The following is a 13,044-nucleotide window of genomic DNA, read 5'->3' as shown; positions in this document are numbered from 1 at the left end:
CTCAAAGCCAAGTAGTACAGCCTGGCTAGACGGGACAGAGATGGCACACAGCACCAAGTTATTCAAGACAGGAAAAAATGGTAAGTAGAGAGAGATGAGAATCTGAGAAATGAAGAAAAACGAAAAGAAAAAGAAAAATGATTAAGAAAGAAAGCCCCAGGGATCCCACTAGTGTGTCTCATTCACAAGGGAAGTAGCTCCCAAGCCACACAGTATAGCCTGGTTAGAAGGGGCTCCAAAGCAGCATAAAGAAAACAAACAAACAAAAATAAACCTCAGGAACCCCACCAGCGTGGTGGTGCAGACTGGGGAAGAAGTTCCCCAGCCTAGCGGTGCTTCACAGCCTGTCAAGAAGAAACAAAGATGGCACACTGAGCCAGGTGTTCAAGAGAAAGGAGGAGGAGGAGGTGAGAGATAGGGAAGAAACCAAAAGAAGTAAAAAAAAAAAAAAAAAAAGCATCATCAGCTACAATGAAATAGCACTGAAGGAGCCAGCTGGTGTGGGCAGGAAGAATCTTTGAGGCATGGAGCTGGGGCCTCCTGGCCAAGCAGGGAAGCAGCAGGGGCCAAGCAGGGGCAAGAAGGGTTGGGGTGGGAAAGTGTGCATTGCTGGTTACCAGGTGCTCTGTCTCCTGCTGGGAGCTCCATGAAGCTGCTTTCCCGTACTCCTTGTCCACTGATCTCCGACAGGAGTCCAAGATGGCAAATCCAAGCGGAGTTAGGTGATAGGGAACCTCCGCTCCTATCTCTCCTTGCTCTCTGTTCTCTGTTTCTTATTCCATTTGGTGCTTGGTTGAGTGCTTTATCTCTTCATTTGACACTTTGGGCTCCAGGACTGATGTTTGTCTCTGTTTTACTTAGTTTTTTAGGTCTTTGCTATTATTTTTTTTTTAATTTTTTTTTTTTTGCTATGGAGGGATGGTGTGGTGCTTCTATCTATAGGTCATGTTGGCTCCACCTCCGATTTTGTTGATCTTTTCAAAGAACCAACTTTTGCTTTTGTTGATTCTTTCTATTGTTTTTCTGTTCTCTATTTCATTTATTTCTGCTTTAATCTTTATAATTTCCTTCCTTCTGGTGCCTGTGGGCTTTCTATTTGTTTGAGTTGTAGGGCTAACGTTTTGATTTTGGCCCAGTCTTCTTTTTTAATGTGAGCATTTATTGCTATAAATTGACCTCTGAGAACTGCCTTTGCTGTGTCCCAAAGTTTTTGGTATGATGTGTTTTCATTCTCATTTGATTCTAGGAACTTTTTTATTCCCTCTTTGATTTCTTCTATCACCTAGTTGTTTTTAAGCAACGTACTATTCAGTTTCCATGATTTTTTTCCCCTTGTTTTCCTGTTATTGATTTCTACTTTTATGGCATTCTAATCATAGAATGCTTTGTATTATTTCAATATTTTGGATTTTGAGAGTTGCTTTGTGGCCTAAAATGTGGTCTACTCTGGAGAATGTTCTATATGTGCTGGAAAAGAATGTATACTGCTGTTGAAAGGAGTGTCCTATATATGTCTATGAGGTCAAGGTGTTTGATTGTGGCCTTTAGATCTCCTGTATCTTTGTTGACTTTCTTTTTAGATTTTCTGTCCTTTACTGAGAATGGTGTGTGTTGAAATCTCCTACTATTGTTGTTGAACTATTTCTCTTTTCAGTGCTGTTAGAGTTTGTTTTATGTATTTTGGAGCCCTATCATTGGGAACTAGGCCAATAAGCAACATTTTGATAAACAGAGAAAATATTGACATTACCAAGGATTTCATTTTATTTGGATCCACAATCAATGCCCATATGAGCAGCAGTCAAGAAATCAAACGATGTATTGCACTGGGCAAATCTGCTGCAAGAGTCCTCTTTAAAGTGTTGAAAATCAAACATGTCACTTTGAGGACTAAGGTGCACCTGGCCCAAACCATGATATTTTCAATCACCTTATAGGCATCCGAAAGCTGGACAATGAATAAGGAAGTCCAAAGGAAAATTGATACCTTGAATTATGATGTTGGCAAAGAATATTAAATACACCATGGAATGCCAGAAGAATGAACAAATCTGTTTTGGAATAAGTACAGCCAGAATGCTCCTTAGAAGCAAAGATGTTTTTAAACAACTTGTTCTTAAGTAAGGTGTTACTCAGTTTCCGTGTATTTGATTGGACAAATCTGCTGCACACACTGCGGACATGTTATCTGGAGGGACCAGTCCCTGGAGAAGGAAGTCATGCTTGGTAAAGTAGAGAGTTAAATAAGATGAACCTCTATGAGATGGACTGACACAGTGGCTGCCACAATGGGCTCGAGCACAAGAATTGTGAGGATGGCATAGGCCTGGGAAGTGTTTCATTCTGTTGTACATAGGGTTGCTATGATTTGGAACCAACTGAATGGCACTTAGCAACAGCAAAGACCAAATGTTATTTTGGTGGATTGTCCCTTTAATCATTATGTAATGTCCTTCCTTGTCATTTATGTTGGATTTTGTCTTAAAGCCTATTTTATCTGTGGTTAGTATTGCTACTCCTGCTCCTTTTGGTTACTGTTTGCTTGACATATTTTTTTCCATCCTTTGACTTTTAACATGTTTATGTCCTTGTGTCTAATGTGTGTCTCTTGTAGACAGCATATTGATAGGTCATTTTTTTTTTAATCCATTCTGCCACTCTCTGTCTCTTTATGGTTGCATTTAAGCCATTTACATCAGTGTTTATTGTATGAATTTATTGCTATCTTATTGTGCTTTTTTTTTTTTTTTTTTGGTGCTGATGTTTTCTTTGTTATTTTCCTGTTCTGAGTTCCCTTTTTTTTGTGTGTGGATTTTCTTTTCATTTCTTTTATTTTTACTAATTTTGTGTATACTCTTTATGTTTTTCTTCTTTTTTATTTTGATGAATAGGTTTGTTAACTTTCTTTGTGGTTACCATGAAATTTGCCCTTATCTTCCTAAGTTTGAACCAGTTGTTTATTACTTGATAACACCTTGACTTCCTCTCCATTTCAAAGGTCCATACCTACACCTTTATTCCCCCTTTTATTGTTTTGATGTTGTCGATATTTACAGATTGATGTCTATTTCCCTATTTTAAGTCTTTTAGCTTTGTATTGTTATTGAGAGTTCTCTACCTAGGTTGGTATCTGGGTGATGCTGTCTTGTGTCCTAGACTCGGTTTGTTGTCTGATGTTGTTGGTTCTCTAACTGAAAAACTCCTTTTAATATTTATTATAAATTTGGTTTGCTTTTTATGAATTCCCTTAATTTCTGTTTATCTGGAAATGTCCTAATTTCGCCATGGTATTTGATAGTTTTGCAAGATATATTATTCTTGGTTGGCAGTTTTTTTTTTTTCTTTCTTTTAAGGTCTTATATATGTCATCCCTTTGCCTTCTTGCCTGCATAGTTTCTGGCAAGTAATCAGAGCTTAGTCTTTTTGTTTCCCCTTTGTAAGTGACTTTTTGTTTTTCTCAAGCTGTTCTCAGGGTTCTTTGTCTTTAGTTTTAGCAAGTGTGATTATGAAATGTCTTGGGGACTTTCTTTTGGAATCTATCCTATATTGGGTTTGTTGAGTTCATGGATGGTCAGCTTTTCATCTTTCATGATCTCTGGTAAGTTTTTTGACAGCAAATCTTTGACAATCTTCTCTGTGTTTTCCATTTTGTCCCTGTTTTGGAACTCTGAAACCACACAAATTTTTGTTCTTGATTGTGTTTCATGTAATTCTTAGGTTTGCTTCTTTTTTCTTCATTCTTTTCTCTGATTTTTCCTCAAAGTGGCATCCATGGATTTGTCTTGCATCTCGCTGATTCTGTCTTCCAACTTTTCAATTTTTCTCTTAAAACTTTCTATTCAGTTGTCCATTTCTGAAATTTTGTTGTATATCTTTTAGATTTCTAGTTGCTGTTTTTGTATGATTTCTAATTATTCTTGTGTTATTTTCCTGAATTCTTTCATTGCTTTGTCTGTGTTTTCCTTGATTTTGACTACGTTTTCGTTGGTTTTGTCTGTGTTTTCCATGACTTTGTCTATTTTTCCCCCTTTTTCCCCCTGTATTTTCCTTGATCTCTTCCCTAATCTCTTGGAGAGCCTGAATTCCATGTCATGTAGTTCCAATGCCTTTTCTTCTACAGGAAGGTTATCTGATTATTTTGGTCACTAGCTGGAGTCATCTTGACCTGCTTTTTTATATACTTTGATATTGTCTGCTGACTCTGAGACATTAAGGTATTATTTTATTTATTGATTGTGTGTTCATTTGTTTCATCCTACTTTTTTGTTTTGTTTTGATATGTCACAGTGGATGCGCAGGGTGTATTTTGTTGCTTCCTTATCTATGGGTACGATAGCTCTCACAACCTTATCTGGGTGGACAGGGCAGCAGCAGACAGGGTGAGTCCACTTTGCTGTATATTGGTTTGGCAAGCTGGCTCAGGGCAGACTGGGCGGGTGTTGTCTGCCTCCTAATATTGGTCCAGCAGTGTGGGAGCATTCACAGCCCTTTGCCAGATGGGCATGGATGTCAGATGGGGAGTGGTATAGGTTCGCTTCCCACCATTCAGCAGCTGAACGGGTTGTGTGGGCCCAGTGTGGCAGTGAGCCTGAGCACGGGGGGGGGCACTCTAGCCATGGTGGTGTGGTGGGGGCCGGTGGGAATGGGGGGAGGTGGTGTACAGGGCTAAGTTGGAGGGAGAAAGAAAAGAGAAAGAATTTTCAAAAAGGGGGGGCAGCATGGCAGGAGATGGTGGGTGGGAGCTGGGTCGACCTGGGGGCTGAGGGGGGTGTGAGGTGGCATACAGGGCCAGGTGGGAGGGAGAGAAGAAGTAAAGAAAAAAGAAGGCAGCATGTTGGGGGCCAGTGGGTGGGGGTGTGGTAGACCTGGGGCAGCAGCAGGCCGCTTTGCTGGTGGCACTCTATCCATGGCACTCTGTCCATGGGGTCACTGTCGGGGCAGGCAGGAAGGGGGGAGGTGGCATATTGGGGTAGGTGGGAGAGATAAAGAAAAGAAGAAAAAAATGGTTGCATCTTGGGGCTGATGGGTAGGGCTGGTACACTCATGGCACTCTACTGTGGCACGGTGGAGGCAGGTGGGAAGGGGCAGGTGGTGTATGGAGCTAGGTGGCAAAGAGAAATAAAAGTAAAGAAAGAAAAAATGGTGCCATGGTAGGGGACGGTGAGTGAGGGGGCGAAGAGGAGGGTCGGTGGGAAAGGAGGGGAAGTGGCTTACTGGGCTAGGTGGGAGGGAGAAAGAAAAGGAAAACAGAAAAAAAATGGTGGTAGGTGGGGGCTGGGAGTGGGGTGGACCCCTGTGGGTGAGAACCCAGAATTTTGACGATATAAACTCATGAGTAGAAGAACTAAAAGTCTTTTTAATACTAACAGAGAGTAAAGTCACTATGAATAATTACAATTTTATGTAAAATATTCTAAAGCGCTTAATTCACTCAATAAATATAAGTACGAAGAAACTGCCCGTACTGGAAAGGCTTGTGTGAAGCACTCAGGATGACTAAATTCACTTCCAAATGTAAACCTTGAAGTAGTAAATAACAGGTTTCTATTTCCTTCCTCTATTCTGTGAGATAAAGAAACAGACCTAAGGGAATGCCTTGTGGCTACAAACTGCTCATCTGTGCTGCTTGTAGTTGAAATTGTCAGCCACTACACTGCATGGGTGCTTCCTTAAAAGCCACAACAAAACAAAGGGAGGCAAACAGAGAGGGAACTGGCTTCTGAAAACCAGAGATGGCTTAGGAAGATTACCACTGAGAGACCAGGGGTGAATGATCCTAGAGAGGGAAGGGTAGACGCCCGCCTCAGCTCTCCACAGTAGTGGTCTCCAGCTTACTGCTGCTCACAGCTAAGTGGAAAGTGGGGGTCTCTGGTGTTCCCGTCAGCTCCAGGAGAGCCTGTGGCTCCTTTAACTCCAGGACCACGCGGCTCAGAAGGCCTTTGAGCAGCTGCATTTCTCGGAGTAGAAGGCCCACGTCGGGTTTCAGGGCTCTGGCTGACTGTTCCAAGGGCGTCGGTGGAGCGCAGGCTGGAGGTCCAGCAGTAGGGGCGCTGCCCAAGGGGAACAGCAGTCCCGATGAGGTGGTGTTTGGGATGGAGGTGACAAATGGGACCGATTTGAACACCGGAGGCTTTCTGAAGGAAAGTGGCTTGTTAATGGGCGCCAAGGCTGCGGCCTGTGGAGCAGGCACGGTGGTGAATTCCAGGTCCAGAGAACCTGTGAATGTAACACACAAAGTAGCGCGTGGCTGAACTCGATCCCTCTTGATCCACGGGTAGGGGAGAGGCATGAAGTTGGAGGAAGGCGGTGGAATAGACCCTCCGAACAAGGCCGCATTACCCAATAAGCAAGGTATGCACGAACCCAACTGTGCCTTCCCACCAGTCTGCAGTGCACAATTTTACCTGTTTCCCATCATGTCAAAGATGTGGTGAAATCCCTGTGAAATTGCTCACCACAGGTTAGCAAGTAAATACAAGTAAGCCTTTGCGTACCTTGCTGAATGCAAGCCAGTGCATACCGTGCTTAACCAAAAACAAACCAAACCCAGGGCCGTCAAGTCGACTCCGTGCTTAAAAAAAAAAAATTTACTGACTGGTTAATCCGCCCCTGATTCGGAATGTGCTAGAGTGGGGGAGGGGGTGAAGAAAGAGGAGACAGTTGGAAAAGGGGAAGTGGAACGCGAGGACAGCTCTTAAGCCCCGAAACCACTGTCACTCACCACGCCCTGGGAGCTGCAGCCAGGGGCTGCGTTTCCGGACACTGCGGGTGGCAGTAGCCGCCTCGCACCAGTGAGATTCGAGCTCTTCAACCTCGGGCTCCGGGACAGTGTACTCGGGGCCCCAGTCAAAGCGGCGCACGACCCGACTGTACTTGTAGAAGGCAAACTGCAGCGGCGTGTCGTGTTTCTGCGGGTGCAGGCGCGTCTCGCAGCGCACCGCCACCCCGCCGGGAGCCGCGCCGCGGGCCTCTACCCGGCCTATCACCCGCAGCACCGGCGCCTGGAACAGCTCTGCGAAGAGGGCGCCCCAGTGGCGGAGGACTCACATGAGGCTGGCACAGGGGTGGGGCGGGGCAGGGGAGAAACCAAGTCCCTCTTGTCCACCGCCCGCGACCCCTCTATCTTTCCCGTTTCCCTCGTGGGCTTCTCACCGACCCGGAGACCAAGAGAGGTTCCGGGAGGCTGTGTGCGTGCATGGAGAGTGGGAGAAAGCCTTCTGAAATGTGGGGCAGGAGACCGAGTTCAAAAGGGACAGACAAATCTTGAAGGGAGGCAGGAACCAGGCCCGACGCTTCTGCGCCTCATCCTAACTGACACCCGCCTGTAAGGCGAGTGGCTGAGCGAGCCTCGCTGGACGCTCTGGAGCGGTTCCCTCCCCCCAGTTTCACAGCGCCCCCTATCGCCGGTGCTGCCAGCCTGACTACGTATGCGACCAGAGCTTTGCCTCTATGCGGGGTCACAACTGGAATAAGAAGCGAGGGTATGTGTTTGGGCGGGGAGGGGGACGCCCACCCCACGCGGCGTAATGGCCAAGCGCACCAACATTGAGGAGGAGCCAAGATAGCTTCCGCCTCCTAAAAGAGAAACCTGACACGTTCCAATTCTAGGACCTCCTCGCCTGGTTCCTGTCCTAGAATTTCCCAGTGCTCGTTTGCCCCTTTCCCGGGGCCCAGGCCTCCCCCACCTTGCACGGTCACGGCCACCTTGTCGGAGAACATTGGCGCGCTCTCCACCGGGATACGCATGGTGCCCGAGCACTGGTAGCGCCCACTATCGCTGGTGCGCGCCTGTGGCACGGTGTAGTTGGTGCTGGAGTGGAAATAACGCACCGCCTGGCCATCGCGGTAGTAGTGAAGCTTGTAGACGACCTTGTCGTACCAGCCGCGACAGCGCATGACCAGAGACTCGCCTTCGAACACCGCAGCATAGGGCACCTGCAGGATCAGCCAGTCTGCAACAGACACCACAGGCACGCCTGACTCCAGGAGAAAGCCCAGCCCTAGGTGCTCCCTATTCTTCTCCCCTTCCTACTCTGCGCCCATACATACTCTCCCTCCCCTCCCCACAAGCCAAGTCCCCCGTTCCGCCATTCTTGGGCGAGGAGGCCTTCCCTGGTGGTGGGCACCTGAGGAATCTTGTGATGCGGGATGCATTAGAAGGTGAGTGGGAAGCTGGGTGGTGTTGACTCAACTAGGTACTAGGGAGACAAAGATGTCTGAGACTTGGTTCCAGCCTCAAACAGCACTGCCCGTAAGAATTAAGTTTAAACTTTTCGGGATGGCATCAGTGCCTTCTTGACCTGGCCCCAGCTTACCTCTGCAGCACTATCTCAGGATTCTGTCCTTCCAGGTTTCTGCTTTTCTCTTCCCACCTTCCACTCCTGACAGGCTAAGTTCCAGCCACACTGAACTCCTGGGAGAACTGACCCTTCTCTGAGCTTTTGTACCTGCTATTTCCTCAGCCAAGAAAACCCCTCTTCACCTGGTCAGGAGGGTGAGAGGGCCTTTGGAGTGACTCCCCAGTGATACTTGAAGGGTTTTAATACAAGAAGAGCAGTAACAATCATTTGTTCATTAAGGCATAGGACTGGCTACTACATGGGGAATATCATGTAATTTTAGCCTGGTAGGCCATACTTTGCGTTGAAAACTTAAAGACAAGCCTTTCTGCATCTCCCACGTAGTGCTATGCAGGCTGGGTCCAATCAACCAGTATACACAGTATGAACCAGCTTACACTAAGCAAGGTATGCACAGGTTTAATTGTGCTTATTTACTAATCTGTAGTGCAAAATTTCACATGGGTTCCTGGCACTACAGAATAGTAAGTAAGCACAAATAAGCCCCTGTGTAATCAGTCCCTACGTGCAGGCCCTGCCTATTCCAGACACTGAAGACAGGCCTCAGTGTGGTCCTCTTTTCTTGCCTAGATGGGAGCAGCCCAGTGCCCTCTCCCATAGGAGGGCCCAGTATGGCCAGAGAAGACACATGATGCCCCTCCCCTCGTGTTTAGACCACTCACCATTGGATACAGAGAGGTGGATGGGGTCACTGACAGGTGCTCCCCGTGTCTGGCATCGATACACCCCTGGTGTCTGCACCTCAATGCTCCTCTTGTGTGAGGGCAGAAGCAGATGGCCCAAATACCAGAGAGTGCTAATGGGTCGGAGCTCTAGGAGCAGAGGTTGGTACCCATCACACCGCAAGGTGACTCGTTCGCCCTTGAAGATTGTAGTCCAAGGTGGGTGTAGAGACAGTATGGGCTTCTCCAGAGTAGCTGAGGTGGGGGAGTATGGAAAAGAGAATCAAGGTGAGCTACTCAAACATGCGGTCTGAGTTTGGGAAATCTTAGGAAACCCAGCTTCCAGGACCCAGCCCATGCTACTAACTCATCCTTACAGGGGGAGAGACCACTTTCATTGGGCCAATCTATCAGTCAGAACCCAATTCTACCGGCAAACAGAGTCATGGGGATTGAAGATGAATGGGAAGAGACGCTATCCCAGAACAAACAAAAAGTGTTGTGTCTACCCAAGCAGATCACACAGAGGGGTGGGAGGGAAGATTATGGAGAATTGGGATGAGGGATGTGTAAAACTCACCAGCTTGTCTACTGCCTGGAACTGCAAAACAAGAAATAAAACAGAGGAAGAAGGAGAGTCAGGAATAGGAGGAAGATGGAGAATGTGTGGCTAATTGCCTTCATAAACAACTGCCTCCTTGGCCATGAGACCAGAAGAACTAAATGGTGCCTGGCTACCATTACTGAACTTTTTTTTTTTTAATTGTGCTTTAAGTGAAAGTTTACGATTCAAGTCAGTTTCTCCTACAGAAACTTATACACACATTGTTATGTGACCCTAGTTGCTCTCCCTACAATGTGACAGCACACTCCTTCTCTCCACTCTGTATTTCACATGTCAATTCAGTAAGCTCCTAACCCCCTCTGCCTTCTCTCCTTGGCTCCAGACAGGAGTTGCCCACATTGATTACTGAACATTTTGATCAAAGATTCTACAGAAGAATCCTGATCAAAAGGGGGGAAATGCAAAAAAGAATTTTAAATTTTCATGGACTCCAGACTTTTTGAAGCCATGAGGCTGGATGAAACTCCAAAACGATTCCCATGATACAATCTTTAAACCTTAAACCAAAAGTATTCCCTCAAGTCTTCTTAAAACCAAACAATGGTTTAGCTTAACTAGTGAAGGATGTTTGCCTTGAGCATTATGCTCTTCTTTTAAGAACTATATGTGATCAAATTGACAAAAGCAACTTGAAAATTAGGTAGGAATCTTAGAGGGCAGTTTATATTAATAGGAGAGGAACAACTCAGAAAAGGAGGATGAAAATTGTTGCACAATGCAATATAATCAATGTCACTGAATTGTGCATGTAGAAACTGTTGAATTGGTGTATCGTTTGCTGTATATATTCTCAAAAACAACAAAAAATAAAGTTAAATAAATAAGAAAGGAAGAAAAAGTTGGAGATGAAAGGAAAGAAAGGGACTTTCACGACAATAGGAAAGACCGAATGGTATTAAGACCTATTTTTCTTCTCTGCTTCTAGTTTCTCCAACTCTGAGAAAGGCCCCTCATCCTTACACCTCCAAAAGAAGATAATGGATTACTTGGAATTTTCACACAGAAGTGTTTCAACACACGCACACACACACACACATACTCATACCCCTTGTCCCACCCTCTATCCCACCACCCAAAGTCCTTATTTCTCCGCAACCTCACTGAGGACTCACCCAGGAGCAGGAAGGCTGTCAGTGCCCACATGATGGATCTGCCTGCAGCAGCTGAAGAGGGAGGGAGACGTGGTGGCATGGGATGAGAGAGAGAGAGAAAAGGTGGCCAGTGCCTGACCACTGAGCACTGGGAGAGTTGTTAACCTCTCTCACCCATTCCTAGCTCCTGAAGGTGGTGGATTGGAGAGAGTGGGAGACAGGTTAGATATATGTGTCCACCCTCAGGTATTCCAAGCACCAGGTCCTAAAGCCACCTGATATCTCAGGCCAGCCTCAACTCCTGCTAATAGGTCAGGCTGCCAGCCTGGTTTATAGAGAAGGCCAGCAGATTCTGTGCCCTCTGCAGCACATTAAAAATCAAAACCAAAGCCACTGTCGTCGAGTCGATTCCAACTCATAGCCACCCTATAGGTCACAGTAGAACTGCCCCATAGGGCCACAGAAAACTCCAGGCTCTGGCAGGTGACCCTGCAACCCTCAAGCTCTCAATGACATCCCACTCTCTTCTCTCCCCTCACTTTCCACCTGGCCCTGTAAGCCTCATCTAAGGAAGACATATCCTAACGTCCTCAAGATCTACCTAGGGCTTTTTTTTTCTGCTCACTCACTGATAACTGTCATTATCCTGAGGCTGTAGGGTTTCCTGTACCCAGAGCTCACGTCCTCCCACAGATAAGTAGACAGAAAGGCATGACTCACCAATCAACTCTTCAGGGCCACCGTCTCCTAATTCCCCAGCCAAGGATAGAAATGCAGTGTGTTTCCCCTTCCCTTCCTGAAAACTTGAAACCAAAAAAAAACCCAAACCCATTGCTGTCAAGTCGATTCCAACTCATGGCAACCCCTTGTGTTACAGAGTAGAGCTGCTCTGTAGGGTTTTCCTGGCTGTAATGTTTAAGGATGGAGATTATCAGGCCTTTCTCCCTTGGTGTCGTTTGGTGGATTCAAACAACCTACCTTTAGGTTAGTAGTCACAGTTTGCGCCACCCAGGGACCTCCTGAAATCTTAACCTCCCCCCGATTAGAAAACTCTTCTTTACCTACTCACCCCAATAATCTCACCTCTACTCACTTGTTCCTTTCTTCCTTCCTTCCACCCGTCCCCTGCAGCCCCACGCAGCCACTGTCCAGTCCTAGGACTCCTTATTTGCAGCAGAGAAGTCACTGTATCAAAAGCATCTCAGATCAGAGCTCTGGCTCTACTTGTGTTCTCTAAGTCATGTGACCATATCCTGAGCAACAGGGGAAGCTGAATTTTGGTGTAAATTCTTAATGAATTTTCCAACCTGATAGTATATCTCCTTGAGCTCTGTTCTGTCCTCCCTCATAGCTGTTTTGAGGCAGGGCATCTCCTTCTCTTGGAGCTCTGGCAGGAGGGATATCAGTTATCAGATGCTGCTAGCTGTCTCTAAGATAGCATCTTCCCCTCTTGCTTGCTGATGCCCAGAGTTCCACTCAGAGAACTCCCTCATTTTATAGCTTAACATGCTAGTCCCTGTTAAAAATAAATTCTTCTTAAGGAAATGTGACATTAAGGTATGCTGGCCACTTCTGATTCTGGTTTGAGAGTAAGTTTTGATAAAAGAGAAGTAGAGTCTTGTGGATCTGAAAAGCAGGGAGGTTCCTTTTTTTAATCACTTTTTTATATTATTATTATTGAATTTTAGATGAAGGTTTACGGAACAAACTAGTTTCTCATCAAACAGTTAGTACACACATTCTTGTATGACGTTGGTTAAAAACCCCAAGACATGTCAACACTCTCCCTTCTCAACCCTGGGTTCCCTATTACCAGCTTTCTTGTTCCCTCCTGCCTTCCAGCCCCTGCCCCAGGGCTGGTGTGCCTCTTTAGTCTTGCTTTGTTCCATGGGCCTGTTCAATCTTTGGCTGAAGGGTGACCTCATTACTGAGCTGAAAGGGTGTCCAGAGGCCATACTCACAGGAGGGAAGTATTTTTTAAGTTGTCCAGGAGTAGGGGAGGGAGAGCAGAACTAGATGCTGGGAGCAGAGACCACGAACTGCCTGGTTTAGGAGTGTCTAGGCTAGGGCATGCTTCTGTGTTTCCCCACAACCTGCCTGACTCCTCACTCCAGGCCAGTGTGGGGCTCCCCCATCATCTGCAGCCTATTTGTGATGGTTAATGCTATGTGTCAATTTGGGTAGGCCATGATTCTCAGTGGTTTGGAAGATATTATGTAATCATCCTCCATTTTGTGATCTGCTGTGAACAGCCAATCAGTTGAAAGGGGAGTTTCCTTGGGGGTGTGGCCTGCATCCAAAATATA

The 13,044-nt window shown here is 46.1% G+C and overlaps 1 protein-coding gene across 1 annotated transcript; it reads right to left on the bottom strand.

Annotated features, from left to right (window-relative positions):
- Positions 1-4,869: 4,869 nt before the first annotated feature.
- On the bottom strand, positions 4,870-12,788 carry FCRLB (Fc receptor like B). Its single transcript, XM_003415017.4, has 8 exons — positions 12,046-12,788; positions 11,459-11,923; positions 10,760-10,810; positions 9,603-9,623; positions 9,023-9,277; positions 7,686-7,952; positions 6,722-7,012; positions 4,870-6,216 (listed from the first exon to the last, which is right to left on the bottom strand). The coding sequence occupies exons 2-8, from the start codon at positions 11,568-11,570 to the stop codon at positions 5,804-5,806; spliced, it is 1,410 nt and encodes a 469-aa protein (XP_003415065.2). The 5' UTR covers positions 11,571-11,923; positions 12,046-12,788; the 3' UTR covers positions 4,870-5,803.
- Positions 12,789-13,044: the final 256 nt, after the last annotated feature.

This window comes from Loxodonta africana, chromosome 3 (genome assembly GCF_030014295.1).
Source record: "Loxodonta africana isolate mLoxAfr1 chromosome 3, mLoxAfr1.hap2, whole genome shotgun sequence".
NCBI classification, from domain to species: Eukaryota; Metazoa; Chordata; class Mammalia; order Proboscidea; family Elephantidae; genus Loxodonta; species Loxodonta africana.
Note: the sequence above shows the minus strand (reverse complement) of the source record. Positions and strands in the feature narration are given on the sequence as shown.